Source organism: Strigops habroptila, chromosome Z (assembly GCF_004027225.2).
Source record: "Strigops habroptila isolate Jane chromosome Z, bStrHab1.2.pri, whole genome shotgun sequence".
NCBI classification, from domain to species: Eukaryota; Metazoa; Chordata; class Aves; order Psittaciformes; family Psittacidae; genus Strigops; species Strigops habroptila.
In genome coordinates this window covers 62,833,320-62,855,064 of record NC_044302.2, presented here as the reverse complement: position 1 = coordinate 62,855,064, position 21,745 = coordinate 62,833,320, and the positions used below count along the sequence as shown (strand labels likewise).

Below are 21,745 nucleotides of genomic sequence, written 5' to 3'. Positions count from 1 at the left end.
GAGTACAATGTAATAGAAAATTTAAATATCTATCATACAAACTTATTATATTTTTATTTTCTCTAGTGTAGTTTTTAAAGTGCTTTAATGCAAACAAAATATTATTTTCTTTTAACTTAGATAAAGCAAAAGAAGAGAAACAAGACACTTTTGTAGAAAAACTAGTCACTCAGGTTATCAAAAATCTTCAGGTGAAAATTTCCAACATCCATATTCGCTATGAAGATGATGTAAGTATTTTGTATGTCTCAGCATAAGAGGTTGTGCACTCTAATGAGAAATTAGGAACCCATCTGATTTCATTTCTTCTAGTCACTTTCCCTCTTGAGAGAATCCTAGTAAAGTTCTGGGAATTTCATAGTCTTAAAAAAAAACCCCAAAACACCTTATAAATGAAAACCGATAAAAAGCTCGTACCAAAGCATGAAGATACTTAAAAGCATGTGGTCAGGCACAAATAAGATAAAATTGTCAGATCTGTGCTATATATATATATTTAATTGTTGTCTGTTTACTTCCAAATCTAAATTTAGAGCATAAGATAATAGTTTTTTGGTATTTTCCCCCTTCTCTGCTAGATCACAAATCGGAATAACCCCTTGTCATTTGGGATTTCACTTCAGAACCTAAGTTTGCAGGTAATTTTATTTTTCATCTTAAAAGCATGTTGGAAGTTATGCTTTTCTGTATTATTGTGATGTCGTAATATCTAATGAAAGTATGCCTGTAATCATGAGCAATCCACAATGGTAACTACTTGGCTTAAGAAGTCCAGCATAAATGTTGCGGTGGGGTGTCATTAAAGATTGAGTGGTAGCATTAAAACAGACTTTTGAGAGTAAATTATTATTTTTCTGCCTGCTACACTTTATTTTTGCCAAATACCAGGCTTTGCTGGTTTTGGGCTATTCGGAGTCTCTGAATATTTTGCTGAAACTGACATGAGCATCATGAAAGGAAGTCACTTCTTGATATTGGGAAAGGGAGAAAAAGGGAAAAAGAGTGGCATCTTGTTTCAAACTGGAGCTCAGTTCTTTGATCTGCAAGCTCTGCTTTAAAATGCTAATAGCAGTCATCATAGACTGTATACTTTTTTTTATTTTTTTCTGGAAGACTACCTAGTAGCAGCAATATGCTTGTTCTACTGAGCTGCTCTGATTCAATAGTTTTTGCTATGTAACTGATAATCTTAAAATGTCTAAGTAGAAGTTACTGTCTTGAATGAAATAGTTATCTCATGAATGCTTGTTCCCAGCACATTGAGAGGTATTTACCAGCCCCTTCCTTTAAACAGTGTTGCATAGTGAATAAAAAAAAAAGTACTATTTCACTCTTGAAATGTATATTAGCCGTGAAAAACTATAATAGCATATAGTGTTTCTCTTGGGCTCACACTAAAATGCTACTTCTAGAATTACAAAAAAATTCTAGTCCATTGTTTATCTCTTTCCAAAGAACCTGCCTAAAAATAATATTGGTGTAAAGGAAAAGAATTTGCGCTGCTGAAAACAGAACTTTAAAGAATCTTTTGGTTCTTGTGTGCAGCCTGCCAGTCATTGTAGTAACATGTGTGTATTTTCTGGAGGAGGAAGTAGTCTTATCAAGTTTCCACTTAAAAAAATGGCTTAATCATCTTAAATCAGAAGATGTTGCCCCATTATTTTCAGTGTGGTTTAATTATGATGATGTTCCTCTCTTTTTCCTGGTTTGTTTCGGTGATGATAAAATCATAAAATTACAGATACTGGAATAACTTTTTTAAAATTTCATTTCAGACCTCAGACCAGAATTGGAATCCATGTTTACATGATGAAACTGCCAAGTTGTTCTACAAGGTACAATATAAACTGTATGCTAAAGAAAGAGTTGTTACTAAAATAAGCTAAATTAGAGTTCCTTCCATACAAAGTAAGATCAAGAAAACATTTAACTATATAGGCTCTAAAACAAAAGAATACGTAGTGTTCAGGGAATGTTCTGAATATTTTTATTCATCAATACTTTATGAAATCCGAATTATTAATCTAAAATTTGTAGGTATTAATACTATGTTCTGTTGTATTTTCAGCTTGTACGACTGGATAACCTTTTTGCTTACTGGAATGTGAAATCAGAGATGTTCTACCATGGTGGTAGTGATGAATCATTGGTAAGGAAAGCATGAGATAATGTATCTAGTATTCTAGTTCATACTGTGAAGCATAGAGCATGCTTCACATTCACTTCTGCTTCCATATATGTTAATCAATGTCCTCGAGAATTGTCTTGTTAGTAATAGCTTTTTTAGGAAAACCAGTAAATTTTAAGGTTTTTACATGATGGAAGTACAACACCCCTCTGAGGAAGTTAAAAAAAATAAGTAATTGTCTTTTGCCAGTTACAAAATTATACACAATATGTGGTAATCTTATTGTTCAGCGATTTTTATCAGCTAAAAATAGAAGTCTCATCCTGTTTAAAACATAGATAAGTATTTTGATTTAGACTGTCTATCAGAGGGATTATCTGAAACCTGTATTAAAAGGCTAATATTTTGTATTTTAAAACTTTATATGAAATAAAAATACAACTTGTTTTTAACTCCATGATGTATGTAGGTTAACTTAAAACATGGAGTTGCCAGCCACAATGTGATTCCAGAAGGTTATGATTTTGGTAAGTGATACTTTATTTGTAATAATGCATATATACCTTGCTTCTAATTTTTGATGCCTCTCAGAGGTTGCTACTTTGGCTGTTACTCAGGAATCTTAGTAAGGAGTGCAGTTTAGTTCTTTGGCAGGAATATCTGTCTCTCTGACAGTGAATACTGTACCAGATATATATAGCCTTAAAAAGGCTTTGATTAAATTATGAGTCTTGAATCATGTATCATTCTGATGAAATATCATACATAAATCCTCTTTGTTCACATTCACTGATAATTCATTATTTTAAGTTTAGCAATAATATGTGCATCATGTATGTCTTTTAAATCAGACTGGCTTGAGTAATAGATTAATGTTTTTAAGGTCACCTGCCTCATCTGAAGTGTATCGTTTTTTAATTAGAGGTGGAAACAGTAATCACACAACTTTGAAATATCATTTTTATTTTTTACTGTTGCCATATTGCAGATTGTATTGCTTTGAGTGTTGCTTACTTTAGTCCCAAAGTTGCATTGGCTCCACTCAAACATGGTGATTATTTGCTTTTCATTGTGTGAAAAATAGATGGGTTTTATTCCTCATGTGCATCTGTGTGATTGTTTAGTAACTGTTTACAAGGTAGAATGGCCTTCAAAGTGGCTTGTTCTCTAGCAAGCAACTCCTCAGTTCACCATAGCAAGAGTTTAAAAGGGCACTGTTAGGTTTTTGGGTTTTTGTTGCTGGCTTTGCCTGAAAGGGAAGCCTTCTGTGTCTCTTGCTTTGCCAGAGACTTGCTTTGCTAGAGAACTGTTTAGTAATTTCTTCTGATTTCTTAACTGTCTTTTCCAGTTGCTAGCTTGGACTCTCTTTTACAAGAAAATAAGCTTAAACATCATCAGTTGTCTAAGGCTTTTGTCATTTGATCCAAACGCAAACATCATACTTACAAATAGGAAGGATGAAAAATTGAGATTAGTAAGCTAAATACAGGGAGAAAATTAAAAGAAATTCTACCATACCAAACCTGCAGCTAAAAGTAAAATAAGCTTCAAGAAATACAGGGCTTAAAATGAAACAACGCTAAATTGATGTGAATATGGTTTCATCTTGAAAAAATGTCTGTTTCCATTTGTATGAACCTCTTGGTGAATTTAGAATATTTGCTGTGTAGATGGTCTATCAGTACTTCTGTTGAAATCAAAGAAATTTTATTTAATAAAAGTAGGATTTACACAAAGCCATGTAATACATGAATACTTTTTCTTGGGTCAGTTGTTGAAACAGTGGAAATGCTGATCTAAACATGGCTTTGAATGCCTGATATTGCTGAATTGAGGAACAGATAAAACGTTTCTGCTCTGAGTATTTTTTCATGTGACATGATTTGCTTTATGTAGAATCCGTATTAATTTTTTCCATGCTTACTTGGGCTTGTATTTGTTCCACAAATGTTGCCAGAATGAAACTGGAAATTGAGTGTAGATTGTATTATGCTTGAAGATATGTTGATGAAGTCTTCATGTTTTGAAGTCTAAGATTTTAAAATGAATAATCTGTCATAACTTTAGCTATGATAAGCATTATGGATCATTTATAGCAGTCTTAAATAATTTAATTGCACTTTTTATATCAATTTATGTTTTTTAGTATTCCGCCCAATTTCAGCTAGAGCCAAACTCCTAATGAATCCTCGATCTGATGTTGACTTTTCATCACCAAAAATGGATTTAAATGTAAATTTACAGGATATAACTGTTGAATTCAACAAGCCACAGGTATAAACTATTTTTCTGAAAGTATATGTAGTGTGGTAAAAATGTTAGTTTGCAAGAATAAGAAAAGCAGTCTGAAATTTTCTAATAAACATAGAGAATTGGTTCCCTTAGTCTTGTTTTTCTTTGTAAATTATTTCCTTTTTAAAGAAAAGCTCAATTCACATTGTTCTCAGAAAGATAACAGTTTGATTTTTTTTCTCTGTGTGTGTGTGTGTTTTCTTTTTTCTTTTTTTTTTTTCTTTTTTCCTTTTTTTTTGTTGGTTGTTTTTTTAGTACTTCAGTGTTATGGAGCTTCTTGAGTCTATTGATATGATGACTCGAAATCTGCCATATAGGAAGTACAGACCTGATGTTCCATTGCACAACAATGCCAAGACATGGTAGGCTACCTCAGACTTTGGAAACAATTTGTTATTAATTTGAAATAATTACCAGCGGATTGTTTGTTACCTAAGGAGGTTAGATCTCATTTCCTTCTGGAACTAAGTCTTCTCTTTTGGTTTTGCTTGTTTTTCTGAAACTAGGAGTGTTTAAAAAAAGTGATGAGGATCTCAAACCAAGGGTGAGGACACAATATTTGAAAGCCTTCATTTGCTTTCTTAAAGATCATTATCAGAAACTGAAGTCTGATAGTGTTTTAATATCCTAATTCTGTTTTAATGAAGGACACTGCGTTATATGTTAGGTACTATTACAAGCATTTAGCTATTATCTACGAATAGGCAAACATTGTCAACACAGACTCCAGAGATCCTATTTTTTCCAGAAAATTCCTTACAAATATGCTTTGATTATTCACACACACACGTTTGTTGGCACTTTTTGTAAAAGGTTACTTTTTAATTTTATGAAATAGAAACCTGTCAACTTTGTCTGGAGAAAAATAAAATCCTTGGGTTCCTCTGTTGGTCACAAGTGTGACTATTAGAAAAGGGATTTCACTTTTTATAACTTGAAGTTGTATTTAGTGGGAGTCTGCATAGCTCTAGGTGTCTTTTCAATATACCAAAAGAAATGCAAACTATACTTCATTTGTCTTTGCTTTAGGTGGAAGTATGTTATTTATGGCATCCTTGAAGTAAATGTTCAACCTAAGCTCCAAATGTGGTCGTGGGAACATATTTGGCATCATAGGAAACAAGTGAAGAGCTATAAAGAGATGTATAAAACAAAGATAACGTCAAAAAAACCTAATGAAGAAATCTTAAAATTGTTGGAGGTTAGCCTTTTTTCCATTAAAGGCATAAATACCGTTCTCCTTGCTATTTGCTTAAACTTAAATGTTTACATGTTCGTAAGTCAGTACTAAGTTAAACTTCCAGTGCCCAAACTTGCAACATCATCAGTACCTTTCTTTGTGAGTGGTATTAATAAACATACTAGATAATTTTTTAAACTAGTAACTGCAGTGAAGCAAAACTTAAACTGATGTGCTTTTCTTTTCCAGGTTTATTTTAAGTTTTGAGCTTGAGCAAATTAACTTGCACTGAAAGTTGTTTACTGTCATTTCTTGTAAAACTGAGCCATGAAACCTAACCAAATGAAATTGTAAAAAAATAATCTCTCACGTCCTTTCTAGGAATTTGAAAAGGCCTTGGATATTTTTAACATCACTCTAGCAAGGCAACAAGCAGAAGTTGAGGTAAAATTTCATCATTTAAGTGAGTCTAAGAATAACTTCAGCATGAGGTTGTGGAGATTTTAGGCAGATGCATTTTAGTTTTAGTGATAGAGTTGTGCATCATACGGTCTATTTTCTTTGTGTTTCACGTTTGTTATTACAAGGCATAGTAAGTTTCAGTTTGTAATTAAGTAAAAAGTAAACAGCTGCATATTCTGCTTCCTCAGAATAACTGATCTGGGATAAATTTCTTTCCACTTTTGGTGAGGAACGTCTACTGTGGAAAATACAGTCGAAGTATGATAGCATAAGTCAAATTGGAAGCAATTGTACTCAAACCTTCAGGCTTCCCCTCCACTCCCCAACCTAGACTATTAGTTTCTTTCTTTCTTCCGGATACCCTATTATGTAGGCTGAACATCTCTATGTGTAGTATGTGAACCTTGTGTTACTGTTTGCAAATAATTTGGAATACAGCAAATGCAGAATACATGCAAGTAGATAATCGCAATTAGTCAAGACAATGTGACTTGAATAGTTACAATTGTTAGCCTTGTTTTTCCTAGGTTAGTATATTGCTTAGTTTTCAGTGCAGTCTCTGAGCATCATTCCAGGAGACTGAAGTAAAATCTGTATAGGCTTTCTGAAGCCTGTGAAGTCGCTTTTCTCCATTAATTATCAATGTGACTAAAAGTAAGCAGAATATGATATTTAGAATCTGAAATAGTGTATTGATAATTAAACTTTATGAATATCAGTAATTTCTTATGGCAGTGCTTGATTTTTTTTTATTTTTTTTTTTTTAATTTTTCTTTTTCCTTCTCTTTGCGTGTGGAGTATGTTAAGTATGGCATGAAAGCTGCAGTGATAGATATGGTGCTTCTAAACCAAAACTCTAAACAGGAATACATAAATGTGATTTTTTTCCTTCTAGTTGCCTGTATATACAACCACATTTGGATGCCTGTATGATTTTCATTCAGACTTTTACAGAACCAGAAGACAGGTTCATGTCCCTCCCGTTCAGTTGTTTGGCTGACCTGGTGTGCTTTTCACCAGAAGTTTTTGTGGGATTTTTTTGTTTGTTTGTTTTAGTTCTTGTTTAATTTTGATATGTTTTACATTTTCTTTGGTTTTATCTTTTTCCTCCTACTTTTTGCAAGGTAATGGAAATCCCAGAATATTTCCTGTCTAGTTTTATTCTTCTTTTCTCCAGTGTGACCATTTTGCATACAAAAGGTTATGTCATATTGTGTTCCTGACCGCTTTCCAGTCCTGACTTTTAAGATAGGTTTCTGTAATGCTTATAATAGGTTGCAAGCAGATGGATTTTCATTTGTTTGGGCTTTTAAGCCTTGCATTTAAAAAGTGTTAGAAAAGCATCTTGTAGGATCTGCTAGCTAACTCTGAATTTATTTCTGAGTATTGAAATCAGTCAGTGATTCTAAACTGTGTTCAACCTCCATCTGTCTGTCGGAAGCCATTTCTTATTGTTATCAGGTCTCAAAGGACTTGTAAGGGTCAAATCCACTACTAGCTTGGTATCCTGACAGCTAGCCTTGAGTCTCCTAGAAAATTAAAGGAGCACCCTTTAGACATGGGCCGAGTAAAGACAGATAAAGGACCCTATTGTTTGTTAAGCATTTTTGGTTTCTTAAAAACATACCTCACAGTTGAATTTCAGAGGCTTGCTTTTCTCTAGGCTTTGAAATTAAGATGCCCACAACTCACATTTGCGAACACCATACCATCTGATTTTCTGGGAACTTTGTAGCAAGAGCATTATATTCCAAGCTTTAGGCCACTTTATAATCCTTATCACTAGTACCACACACCAGCTTCAGTGAGCCAGGCGTCAAGTCTGTATCAGATGGAGAAATATTGTGCTTTCAATCTAGAGAAGACTTCAGAGATGATTCAGCTTAATTGGAATACAGGATGATGATCTCGCTTTCTTTTAGTGAAAACAGTTTACCTTGCTGAATAATCTTTCCACAGACTGTGACTGTATTCATTACTAAACTATTGTAAATGGAGGACAGGGAAAGCTCATCAGGATTTTTTCAGGAAATTTCTTTGGTTCCCATACTACACACATGTTTTCTTCATCCTGGCAGAAGCACAGTTGCCCTCCCTTCTCTCTGTAGCCTCTCTTACCTTAGACTCTGGTGTAAGCCGCTGCCTCAGACATGATGAAAATCATAGATTTAAGCATCACTACTTCTTTTCCATGGCAGTAGTTCTTCAACTCTTTGGTGCCCTAGAAACCTCTAAATTCAAGGGTTTAACAGCCATTTTTTCTAAGGCTCTGTCCATTCTTTGCTTGGACTGTTCACTGTAACATCTGCTTGATGACTTGGTATTCTTTATAAAGAGGACTTTGGAGAATTTAGTTAAAATTTTTTGAGGCCTTGTGTTGTTTAACTGACATCTGCATCATCAATCTGAGCAGAATCAACAGTATTAGTTCAGAAACCTGTATGTTTTTGTGGTGATTCCTGCCTTCCATTGACCTGTAGGTGGATAGATGTGACGAGTCCCTTAATAGGTCTGATTTATAGCCAGCTGTTTTCCCTAGTTGTGTTGTAGAAAGATCTTGGGTTTTTTCAATGTTCAGAAGGGATCTCTGTCTCGCTCACTTTGGGTATCATGTTTACTAGAGCATCTCTAAATTCAGGGCTTATCTGCAAGTGTTTATGTCTTTCTGGATTGTATTAGTCATGAAGAAAAAAAGTTGGTTTGTTTAGTCCACTACAGTTTTGAGAACTCCTCTGTCTGTTAGATCACATGATGGTCATTTGCTGTCCCCTACGCCAAGTTTTCAGTGGTCAAGTCTGGATGTAGTTTGCACTTTCTGGGAGGACACAGTATTGGAGTCATCACTGGCATCAGACAGGACATCCCTGGTTGTTGAAATAATGTGGGAGGAGGGAGTGCTTCCTTGCTGTTACACCTACATATATCAGATCAAGAAGTAGTTTTCTGTATTCCTTAGAGTAAGTATTGTATTACAAGAGTAATTTATTTTTTTTCATTATTATTGCATTATTATTTCATTATTATTTGGACATCTATCTTGAAATGAAAAATAAAGGGATCATTTAAAATTTGGCCTGTGCTGGCTATTTAATTGCTTACATATGTATTTTTAATGATTCCTTGTAAGTGCATTGTTGTAATGTAGAGCACAGTCTAATATTGTGGACTTTTTTTTTTTTTTTTGGTGGTAAGAGCTAGGGAGAAAATCTGCTATGTCAGAAACATTTATTGACTATAAATCAGCTGCTGCTTTTTGCTTGCTCTTTTTGTTAATAAAGGTGGTTGTTTTTATGCAAGTGAGAATTAGTCTGATGATGCACCGTGTGCTTGAAAAAGTTATTAGACGAAAAATAAAAAATAAGATGATGTTTTTTTAAATGATTGTCTAATGATGTTTTCATGTGTTAGAGCACATCTCGAGTCTATATTTTTCTAAGAAAATTCCTTGTTTGGGTATTTCTTAATTTTCAGGCAACTAAGGCTGGATTAAAAATCTACAGACCAGGAGTGAAACAAGATGATGAAAATTCTGGTGGCTGGTTTAGTTGGATATGGAACTGGTCTGGTGAAAAAAAGCAGGAACAAAAACAAGAAGTAAAGGGTTCAAGTATGTTCACTTACTGTTTTGTTGGTTTGGTTTTTGTTTTTTTTTTTTTTCCTGTTACTAGAAATGACTTTTAGAATAGCAGGTCCCTAGCAATGGAACATTGAATTTGTTTAATATTTGAGCTATCAGCTTATTGACATTTACGTTTTCTTGTCGCCTTTTTTTTTGCTGATGAAGTTGTTAATTGTGTGTTACAGAGCTACCTTACAATTCTGTCAGGTCTTTTTGAACTGTCTTTGTGCTTTCTTTTGCCACAGTTTTCATATTTGTCTGCATAAGGTACTGTGTATGGGGACTTGAAGAAAGTGCTATAAAACAGTAGCAGTTAATGGAACATAATCAATTTTACTTACATTCATTTTGTAATTTGGCTACTTCATGCAATATATTAGAGTTTAAATCACTTAAGTATAGGGCATCTGTTGAAGGTTGTAGAACACAAAGTAAATCGAAAAGGTTGCTTCTGTTGTTACCAAGTTGGGAATAGTGTAGGTCAGAATAAAAATATAGCTGCATTTTAAAGCATACTTTAGGACACTCAGGTAATTTAAGCTACAGGTTTTTGCTTGGATTTAGGACAATATTGACGATATCTGCTGTAAGTTACAGAGCTACTGGAAAGTATATAACAGTATTTTCATTTTTGAGATACCTGTACTCAGTTTAACTAACCCTGTGCAATGTGACAGGTCTTGAAGAGCTGATGACACTTGAAGAGAAGGCTAAACTTTATGCAGCAATTGGATATAGTGAGACAGCTGTGGATCCAACCCTTCCAAAATCAGTAAGTCAAAACCAGCTGTGATACCAAACAATTGGTAGCTTTGTCTACTAATAAAAGTCTAAAGATAATAATCCCCTTTAAAATTACTTAAAGCTGTCTCTAAAGTTGAATACTACTCTGACATGTCTTAACGAAGTTACTGCATGCTAGCTTTGTGTAGTTTCTGCAGTGTGGTTGTAGAGCTTACTTTGGGTATTCTGAAAAAGTTCAAAAAGAAATTTTGCTCACTAAAGTTAAATAAAATCATATAAAAGTAGTATATTGGTATTTAAGTTATGAAATGCTTCATACCCTCTTACAATATTGAGATTTTTTTAAGAAAGTGCACCAAGAGATTCTCCGGAATCTTAAATATGAGTAATAGTACATGAGGTAGAATAGGTTAGTATATAGGGGAAGAGGTGACTAAAGGACTGTAGTGAGGAAAACCAACATTCTGAACCATTCAGAAACAGTAATTTTTATGTGAGGTACCATGTATGGTACAGTGGACACCTTCCAGGTCTACATCAGATGCCTTTTAGCTCAAAATGTGGTTTAGAGACATCAGACATGTTTGTAAGCATAGTCCACTCTTTCTCTAACCCTGCCTTTTCATAATAACTATTTGGGAATGATTTTTATACCAGCTATGATATAAGTTATTTATAGCACTAGAAAAATAGTATCAAACTGGTATTTATGGTTTTCATCTCTTCATAAACTGTATTTATGATCCACTGTTGTTTTTCCTGCATATCTAGTATGAAGCCATGAAGTTCTCTGTGAAGTTATTAAGCATGTCTATATCAATAAGAGAAAACAAGCAAAGTCCTGAGCTGGTAGAATTTGCATTAACTGGCTTGAGTACAGTATTTACGCAACGACCAGGTGCACAAGCAATAAGGTGAACTTTCTTTATCAGACTGTCTTTGCTCTCTGTGAAATGTTGATGATGGCTAATGAACATTTTAAGGCTCTGTTACGATTTTTAACTTCCATATTTCACTGTTATTTCTTGTGCAGTTTAGCAGCAGAATCATCCTGCAATTGAAGGATGAAGTAAATACAGATGGATACAGTTTCTATGATTTAAATTCTCTCCGGCTTCAGAATTTTTTGTGCACTACAGATTTTCTTTTTTTCAGTTTAGCATTGTTACGTACAAGAAAGCCATTTAATAACTCGTTTCTTGCTTTGAAAAGTGACTGTTACTCTGTTTGAAACTTTATCTGAGTAAGTTGATCTTGTAACCACTTGCGTATAGGCAGTTAACATGACTGAAAAGTTCTTGAGCTTTCAGTTGAGCCTTTAGGTTTGCAGAAGGCTGCTGTAACTGACGATTTTGGCTTGGTTTTGTGCTCTCACAGTAGATGATGAAAAGCAGCAATATGTAATATTTTCATTTCAAATTTAATGACTTAAAAATTTTAGCTTTCCTGCTTTAAAACTTGTCCCTTCTATTTTGGGGCAAATATCTATGTATGATATTAAGATACTATTGATCTTGTGGAGTTCTATGCGAAATACAAATTTTGCTTGCAGCTTTTCTGTTTGTTCCCCTGTTCATCTAAAGAGTCTTAATAATGCATTGTACTGAGCAAAAGGGAAGAGAATGTTGTATTTTTACATTGAAACACTTTCTTTTGAGTGTTGGGAGATGCAGATCTTTGGTTGAAAGCTGTTACAGAGGTAGACATGGTATTGAGAGAAAATAAATCCAGCACCTAAATAATACTTCCTCAGAGTAATGAGGCTGTTAATCTTGTGCTCTTTTTGTGGTGTTTCTTTTATTTCTCTGCACTGGAACCCTTCCCTCTCTGCTGTATCTCTGTTCCCCAGAATAAGCTGTGGCATCTAATTCCAGAGCTCATAATACAGAATTCGAATTTGCATGTCTCTTTCCTGCCCTGACACCTGTCCTCATGAAAAGTGTATGAAGTGAACAGCTTGGTCCCTCTTTCTTACTTAGCGGTGTCTAATAGACACAAAAGGTAATGAAATGGAAAACAGTTAGCACATGGGTATATATCTTATGTCCTTAGACTACGCTATTTATATTTGAAGTAGGGTAGTGATATGTTGGGTTTTGTTTGGTTTTTGCTTTCTTTTTTTTTTGTTCCCCAGCTTATTCCTTATCCTCTTGCCATCTAATTGTATCTAGCCAGATGGATATTGTATACGAACATGCTGTTTACCTTTCTTTACAGATTTGAAACAAGAGTTACCTCACTTGAAGTTACAGGCATGTCCCGAGAAAAGTGTACACCCTGCCTCCTATCTTCTCGAACAGTGTATTCAGATGAGAGTACCTCACTCTTAAGCATAATGTTTGAGACTAATCCTTTGGATGAGAAAGCAGATCAGAGGCTTAGAATAGAATCACAGCCACTGGAAATAGTATATGATGCGGTAAGTAAATATTTGAATAAGGTATAAATGCTAAAAAATCGTAATAGTAAATATGACGTGTATTATTTTTATTTTAACAGATGACAATAAATAGCTTAGTGGATTTCTTCAGGCCTCCGAAAGATGTCCATTTAGAGCAGTTGACATCAGCAACTATGATGAAGCTTGAAGAGTTTCGTGAAAAAACATCAACAGGCAAGTTCTGCATGCTCTTCTCATTGCATATTCAGACAAATTTTAGATTGTAGGGGGATGAAAATATTACATCTTTACACATGGGGATGCATGGATCCAAGTCATAGCTTTCTAACACAATACCTAATTAAGTTGAATTCTTCAGTCTCATTACAAAACATTTGTTCCAGGTATTAGATAATTTTATGTCTGCGTCTTTTTCAACTTCAACTTCCTTTGTAAAATACGCTTAACACCCTGAGATAGTATTTCAGTATCTGTTCTGTTCTACTCCCTACAGGCTTGAAAATGGTTTATTACTTCCAACTTTTCTGTTTTGTTCATCTGAGTATCTCAATGGCCTGAATTGTTTCATACTTCTAAAAAACTGATTCATATTGATATATGACCAATATATTCAGAGAGATTGGTCCTCTAATGAAATCCCTAAATCCTTTCCGGAGTTGTAGCTTTTCCTCTGCCTCTATACAGTTGTTATCCACATTATTTATTCTTCAATGAATATTGGTTATATTCATCTGTTTTCCAGTTACTCAGCATTAAAGCCATTCCTCTAGTTTAATTTCATCCTAGCTTTTTATCTCTAGAGATCTTATATTTTGACACATGAATGAAAGTGGCGAATACTTTTAAGGCTAATACTAAGATCAACATGAACAGTTTGGCCAGTATAGTTGGATCCTTCCAGTAAGAACTTCTAGAGCAATTAAATTTCTGAATCTGCAGAGCACAGTGGGTTACCCCAGCAATTCCAAGTTGCAGTGCAAATTCCACTTCTTATTTCATCTGTGTTCAGTATGAAACTTCTTTGGATTTGTATGTGTCGTGATGTTGTCTCTACTTGTCCATTAGCATTGTTTGCTATCACAATTTCATCTAGTTGGCGCTTCCTTAAAGACTGCCTGTAATTATTGGTTCAGAAGAAATCTGAAGAGCATCTGTACCTACAATTAAACTCAGTTATGTAGCATTTAAAGTTAGACTTGAATTTCTTTTTCTATCTTCGTTTAATTCTGTAGCTTCTGTATGGATTACTTTGTTTATATTACTAATTATATTATTTTTCAGGTTTGTTGTATATTATTGAAACCCAGAAAGTTCTTGACCTCAAAATTAACCTCATGGCTTCATACATCATTGTTCCACAAAAAGGATTCTATGACCAGACATCAAATTTACTACTCCTGGATCTTGGTAGTCTTAAGGTATATATTTACCTAATGAAGTAACTTACTGAAAATGATAGCTCAGCTTCTATGTGATTTCCAGTTTCTTAGTATGTATTTTGTAGTAGTGGTTAAGTAAAAGTTCCTTTTGCATTTATATGTTAGATATTTATTTTAAACTGCTTTCTAGTCAAGGCAGAAATTACTGAACACTTCTCAGTAGATTCTTTCAACCCAAAAGAATTGTTACAAAATAATCCTCCACTGCAGTGAAACTACAGTTGATGCTTTGAACTCTTATGTGGAAAATATCTAATGATGTTTTACCTTAGCATATAAAATAGTAAACTTTGTAGTTATATGATTAAATGGTCTTCTTATTTTTAATACTACTATTATTCTTGTTATCAATTACCTTTTGGGCATTCAGTTTACTTTAAAATGAGAAAAGTGAACATACTATCACTTTTTAAAGTAACTTCGATAAAATTAGAGATGAGTTTGAGATGCTTTATGCAAGGGAAAAGTTAAAAAGGTAGTTTGTATTTAAAATTACAATTTAGCACTATAAAATCGTAAAGAGACTGTATATATTATTAGTAATCTTCTTACTCATCGGTGAACTTCTGTTGGGACAAATGATCTTACATGTATGCAGGCAATTAAATTTTTCTTTTTTTTTTACTTGTACTCTAGGTAGGAATGATTCTGCTACTTACTATCAGTCTAGATTGCTTTACCTGCTTTTTTAGCAGGTAAACCTTTTTAATAACCTGTTTCAAAGCTTAAAATCTTGTGAAAGTGAAGTAAGTTTTCTATGTCTCTGACACAGACTGACTTTTTGAACATGTGGGTATCAATTAGAATCATAGAATAGTTTGGGTTGGAAGGGACCTTCAAAGGTCATCAAGCCCAAACCACCTGCAGTGAGCAGGGACACCTTCAACTAGAACAGGTTGCTCAGAGCCCTGTCCAACCTGGCCTTGAAGATGAGACATCCCTTTGCCCAGGGATGGGGCATCTACCACCTCTCTGGGCAACCTGTTCCAGTGTTATGCTACACTCAATGTAAAAAATTTCTTCCTTATATATAGTCTAAATCTACCCTTTTTTAGCTTAAAACTGTTACCTGTTGTCCTATTGCAACAGGCCTTGCTAAAAGGTCTCTCTCAGCCTCAGAAGCCCCCTTAATATATTGAAAACTCTCTCCAGAGCCTTCTACAGGCTAAACAACCCCAACTCTCTCAGCCTTTCTTCACAAAAGAGGTGTTTCATCCCACTGATATCTCTGTGGCCCTCCTCTGGACCCGCTTCAACAGGTCCATGTCTGTCTTGTACTGGGGAATGCAGAGCTGAACGCACTACTCCACATGGGGTCTCATGAGAATGGAGTAAAGGGGTAGAATCACCTCCTTTGACCTGCTGGCCATGCTCCTTTTGATGCAGCCCAGGGTGCAGTTGGCTTTCTGGACTGCGAGCACACATTGCTAGCTTATGTCCAGCTTTTCATCCACCAATACCCTCAAGTCCTTCTCCATAGGGCTGCTCTCAATCCCTTCATCCACCAGCCTGTATTGATCACAGAATCATATATGTTGAAAGACCTTGAAGATGAAGTCCAACCATTAACTAGCACTGCCAAGTCCACCCCTAAATCATGTCTCTAAGCACCACATCTACACGTCTTGTAAGTACCTCCAGGGATGTGGACTCAACAGCTTCCCTGCGCAGCCTGTTCCATTGCTTGATAACCCTTCTGGTGAAGAAATTTTGCCTAATATTCAGTCTAAACCTCCTGTGGTGCAGCTTGAGGCTGTTACCTCTTGTCCTATCGCTTGTTACTTGGGAGAAGAGACTGACCCCCACCTCACTACAACCTCCTTTCAGGTAATCGTAGAAAGCGATAAGGTCTCCCCTGAGCCTCCTATTCTCCAGACTAAACAACCCCAGTTCCCTCAGCTGCTCCTCAGAAAACTTATGCTCTAGACTCTTCACCAGCTTCATTGCCCTTCTTTGGACAAGCTCCAGTGTCTTTCTTGTAGTGAGGGGGCCCAAAACTGAACACAGTATTTGAGATGCAGCCTCACCAGTGCTGAGTACAGGGTGCTGCTGGCCACACTATTTCTGATACAAGCCGGATGCCATTGGCCTTCTTGGGCGCAAGCTGGCTCATGTCCAGCTGGCTGTTAACCAACAACCCCAGGTCTTTTTCCACCAAGCAGCTTTCCAGCCCCTCTTCTCCAAGCCCGTAGCATTGCATGGGCTTGTTGCGGCCCAAGTGTAGGACCCAAGTGCAATTGTTGAACCTCATACTGTTGGCCTTGGCCCATCAATCCAGCCTGTCCAGATCCCTTGGTAGAACCTTACTTCCTTCAAGCATATCAAGAATCTGCCCAACCTGGTATTGACTGCAAATTTACTGAGAGTGCACTCGATCCCCTCATCCAGGTCACAGATAAAGGTACTAAACAGAACTTGCCTCAGTACTGAGCACTGGGGAACGCCACTTGTGGCTGGCTACCAGTGACACCAGGCTTGGCGCAAGGTATTCGTCTCCTGGCTCTTCTTGTTTCTTCCCTCATAATACCCAGCAACTGGAAGGATAGAGGAGAATGCTGCTTGTGCTCCTGATTGCTTAACAAGTCATCCAAAGGCCCTGAAGTCTCTTGATTGCTATTAGACTTTTTATTGCAACTTGCTGCCTACCTGAAAAATCAATAATGGATAATAATTTGAGGGCTGTACCAGGGTAGGAGGCTTTCTCTTCACGTCTCTAACGTATGCCCCAGGGAGGTAGCAAACTTCCCTAAGAAGTGGGTCTGGCTTGCCTGGTAGGCCTTCTGTTCCCTTCAGAAGGGAGTCTCCTACAACAATGACCTGTCTTTTTTTCCTTTATGGAAGCAGTTTTGGTGCAGGTCATAGGCTGACTTAACCTTGGTGATGCCTCCAAGCTAGATGAACCATCATCCTCGTTACTGTTCTGTTCCACTTGCAGAGCTTCTTGCCTGTTATTCAGGGGCATCTGGGAAGGTGGAATAGTTCCAGAGGAGATGTACCTACAGCGCCAGGCAGGAACTTGTCACTATTCCCCCATATCCCTTAAGGCATTGTGTTCAGCCAGGCAGAGAGTGGCTAAGGAATCCTCCTTATCTGGTGTCCTTTCTGCCTTCTTGTGCCTGTTCCAAGGGAGGTAGGGTGCAATTCCAGTAGTTGGTGTCTCTCTTACACTCCCTGATATTCTTCAACCTACCCACCTTCTCTGGGAGCTCTGTCCTTAAGTGGAGGAGTTCCTCTACCAGGGCGCAACTCTCACAAGTGTGCTCACTGCTGCTGTCCTGTACTGGCATAACAGCTGGGCACACCTTGCAGCGTGATGCTTGTATGGCAGCATGTGGAGCTCTGTCTGGGTAGATGCATCAGTCATGGTGGGTGCAGTGCTTTGATACCAGGGGTTGCCTTGACCCAGGTGGAGGACCTTGCATTTGGCCTTGGAGAAAGACAATATATCAGGTGCTTCAGAAAGTGGAATTTATGAAAAACATTGCTGTGTAGATACTAGAAATAATTTGGATTTACAACCAGATGGTTTATTTCAGTGACCAGTAATTTCACCAGGTCTTCTGAGTGCTGGTCATTGTAGGCATTTTGTAGAGTTCAGTAATCTGTATATTGGTTGGGTGCTTGAGACAGCCTTCTAGATCTAATGGAGTGGGGGAATGGAATAACCCACCTCCTCTACTCCACCCATAGGATATTACTTTCAGAATAGTGCACAGAAGAATATGTTTCAAAGTTAGACTCCAGTAAATGTCTGAGATTCCCCCTCCCTCCCCCCACCGAAATGGATGAGTAGTTTTCATAGTGCATGTGACTCTTAGATTGGTTCCTGTCCTTTAATAGAAATTCAGCCATACAAAAGGGAAAAGTTAGATGCCTCTCAGGATATGTTAAATAATTCCGTGTTCCCTTTGAGTGGCATATGCTTAAGAGAGATATAGGTTATTTATTGAATCGATATGTTTAATACAAAACAAATAGTATCTTTCCCTCAGTTATGTACTGGATAAGGTCAAGTCCAAATGGGGAAAATGGCATATAAAATTAAAATTGTATCTCAATGCTGATACGTAAGTGCATTTAATTAAGGTTGCACAGGCAGTATTAATTTGATAATTCTGAGTAATTGATCTGCAAGTTTTTTAATGTAAAAGTAGTCATAGTTCAGTACCACTGGAAGAAGTGCTACGTCTTAGACACTAGTATTTGAACCGGTTTCACTGTTACCTTGAATATTATCTGGGTCTGACAAAAGCAGATAGGGCTCCAAAATCATTAGATATTTAAGGATGAGAACAGCCACATTTCACCAGGGATGAAAAGCAGAGAGGGCACGTAGAAAGTAGGGACATCCCAGAGCTGAGTCATGGGGATATTGACTGTTATTGCAGGAAGACAATGAACATAAATGATGAACAGTCCAAACTCTCTTTTCCCTTTTACTCTATCTAATATGTAACAGGATAATACCACAACTAAGTTCAACAAGATTCAGAAATAGATTTCATGTATCTGAGGTGGTTAATGCAGTAATATTTTTTTATATAAACAACTTTAACAGTTATTCCATTGATTGCAAAAGGTTTGAGACTTTAAACTTTGGGGTATGAGTCACGTATTAAAGGAAATTATTCTATACAAAATATATTCTAAAAAACTTCATCGATTTTAGTTTATTTTTATTTTGCTTCTCTCCTTGACAAAGAAATGGAGTTTATTACTCTCCATTTTTCGCTTTGATACAGGCTACTAAGTTTAGATATCTCCTTGGCTGTGATTCGTGTAACACATGAAAGTCCTTATAATGAGGACTTTAAATTTAATCTGTTGTTGTGATAGGATCAACTATTTGTAGAACTAGTGCTTTGAATATTTTTGAAATTCATGTAGCTTTTTTGTGGCTCTTTTTAAGATGGAAAGCAAAAGTCGTTCTGATTTATCAAAACTCATAGTACGACAAAGCACTATTGAAGAGATAATGTCGAGAGCTTATGACAGTTTTGATATCCAGCTCAGCAGTATACAGTTACTGTACAGCAAACATGGTAAGTATTCATGAAAGTAATCTTTCTCTCTAAAAGTATTTTGGGGGTTTATGTGCCTTTTATACTTTTAACTGTAGCAGTGGAGAATCTTTGAAACATACTTCTTTAAACTCATGTTCTAAATTCAGTCCTATGAACATGTAATGAATTTCCAAAACATACCTTAGGCCTTAGATTCCAACCTTAACTTTTGCAAAATAAATAAACTTACAATAAAGCGCTTATTTTTGAAGATGTCTCATTTGATTTGAGGCATAATAAATATAAGTGTAATGAATTTATGGTGTTTTCCTTCAGTGCCTTTTCTTTGTATCCCTACACATTTAAAGCAGAATCCATGAGTAGTTGTAGGTTTAATCTTTTTTTGAGAGTAAAGAAGGGATCAGAATCCCTTATTGAAAGAAACTTTTACTGGTAATTTTGGAACTTAAAGTGTAGAAAGAGTCAGAACCAGAGAAGTCTTACGCATTTTATTCTTAACCCTCTGGCTCCAGAGGGGAATGTGGAGCCTAAATTCCCAGTGTCATGCATGTGAAGAATCTGGCCCTTAGAAATCTGCAGTATGGATGGGTTAGCTATTTAGATGTGACAAGTGGAAATTAAGTAGTCTTGTATGTCTGAAATTTGGATCTTGTGTTATATACGTGCATTGATAGAGCCATAGAAGAGATTTTGTCACCTGAATTTTTAGCAATATATACTAACTAATATCAGATACTTTAATTCTGTGATGTGTAATGAAAAGGAATCTCAGTGTTTAAAGCATAGGTTTTCTTTGCTCTTACAGATGAGAAGTGGCAAGAGGCTCGGAAACTGAAATATTCATCTCAACATATCTTGCAGCCCTTGGATGTAAAACTGGAATTTAGCAGGGCTATGGTCGTTACAGATGCAAGAATGCCCAAGTATGTGTGTTTTCCTATTTTAAAATTCTTATAGTAAATGAGTTTTTTGGTTTTTTTAATGAAAAAGGTAATCTAATTATACTTGCACTATTTTGCATTGTGAATCGTGCAACTAAAATACCTTAATTGAGGAGAGAATAAACCCAAGAAGTTGCAGTATTGAGGCAGTGATAGAACATTATAGTGATATTAAAAAAAAAAAGTATAATATATTTTAAGATTGTTATTAAAGATACTAATACCTGTTCTAATTAGGTCTTTCTAACAGCTGTATTTCAGTTCTCATTGAAAATACTGACGAACTGAAAACTTTAAGTCTCTTATAAACATCACAAAAATATTCTGAGAAGTGATCTGTTCTCATACTCCCGCTGTTTTACTTAAGTTACTCATTGTGTTTGTTTGCCTACTAGAGACCACTTCTCAGGGAAACAGCTCTTAATGCATTGATTTTACAGTTAGGTTAAAAAACCTATTGATTATGGAAATTGTGCTCAGAAGAAAATGTGTGTTACTATTAATGATGAAACTTTGATGTTGAAGATCACTGAGTGAAAGTGGCAAAGATTGTCTTTGCACATACTTTGGAAAGTGCGTCTTCACTAGTATCTCCAAAGAACACCACTAATTAAAAAAAACTGATCAGTTTGAAGTTCTTGCAAACTAGTGCATTAATGCATTATGTAATTTGTTTGAGTCTTTAAAAAGAATCATATTCCTGAGCTACAACAAGCCAGCATATACTTTCTTAACACTGTTGGAAATTCAGTTTTTAGCTAGGCGCTTCAGAAAATTAATGGCATAAAAATAGACATAGGCTATTGCAGAAAATTGTTTAGTACAATCAGCAAACCCAAGAGGCAGTTTATGAAATAAAAGAATTACTTTTCATTTCATTTTATTATGAAAGGATTTGCTTAGTCAGGAAAAAAAAGCCCTAAAAACAATGTACCTCACTAGTGCTGTGTATTGTGAATAGAGATCAATGATTGCATGGTGTAATGGTGCCACCTTCTGGAAAGCTGGGAGGCCAGATTCTGAATTTTGATGCTTGACTTTACAAACCATCTTACTTCTTCCCTCCTTACTTTTTCTCTGTTTGGTTGTGAAAGTGAGATAATAAGGGAAATACAATTCATGGGAATCAGTCTTTTTATGTTAGAAAGTCCAGTTAAGGAAAACGAGATTTCTCTTCGATGGTTGTATAACATAATGTCATTTTAATGTAGGTTTGTAATCAACATATCTCCAAGTTATGCTAGTATGACCTGGATTAAGGAATGTCTGCTCTTAATGAGAACACCTGTTGCAGTATTGTAGTACTACCTGTCTAACTGTCTTGGCTACCAGGTGTGTTTCTCCTTTTGGCAGTTTGTGTCTAGACTGATGCTGGAAAATTTTTCCCTAATGGATATTATTTCTGTATTCTGAATTCTCATACTTACTTGACAATGAATAGTTTCTACCTGTGTCTAGAAATAGGCAATTTGTTCTTCCACTGAGAGAGACAGTAATATTTCTTGGGGATCAGCT

The 21,745-nt window shown here is 35.8% G+C and overlaps 1 protein-coding gene across 12 annotated transcripts in view; it reads left to right on the top strand.

The window, feature by feature from the left end:
- VPS13A (vacuolar protein sorting 13 homolog A) overlaps positions 1–21,745 on the top strand; it is a 114,051-nt gene that overhangs the window by 11,079 nt on the left and 81,227 nt on the right. For 10 of the 12 annotated variants that reach the window (XM_030511527.1, XM_030511525.1, XM_030511526.1 and 7 more), the window contains exons 6-22: positions 121–230; positions 579–638; positions 1,776–1,835; positions 2,069–2,149; positions 2,598–2,655; positions 4,275–4,402; positions 4,676–4,782; positions 5,450–5,621; positions 5,982–6,044; positions 9,534–9,669; positions 10,359–10,453; positions 11,197–11,339; positions 12,643–12,844; positions 12,925–13,039; positions 14,108–14,244; positions 19,175–19,307; positions 20,095–20,212. In XM_030511527.1, the coding sequence (XP_030367387.1) occupies positions 121–230; positions 579–638; positions 1,776–1,835; positions 2,069–2,149; positions 2,598–2,655; positions 4,275–4,402; positions 4,676–4,782; positions 5,450–5,621; positions 5,982–6,044; positions 9,534–9,669; positions 10,359–10,453; positions 11,197–11,339; positions 12,643–12,844; positions 12,925–13,039; positions 14,108–14,244; positions 19,175–19,307; positions 20,095–20,212 (1,918 nt within the window). Of the gene's footprint in view, positions 1–120; positions 231–578; positions 639–1,775; positions 1,836–2,068; positions 2,150–2,597; positions 2,656–4,274; positions 4,403–4,675; positions 4,783–5,449; positions 5,622–5,981; positions 6,045–9,533; positions 9,670–10,358; positions 10,454–11,196; positions 11,340–12,642; positions 12,845–12,924; positions 13,040–14,107; positions 14,245–19,174; positions 19,308–20,094; positions 20,213–21,745 lie in introns of those variants that run through there. The other 2 variants (XM_030511534.1, XM_030511536.1) reach the window with 2 other exon arrangements.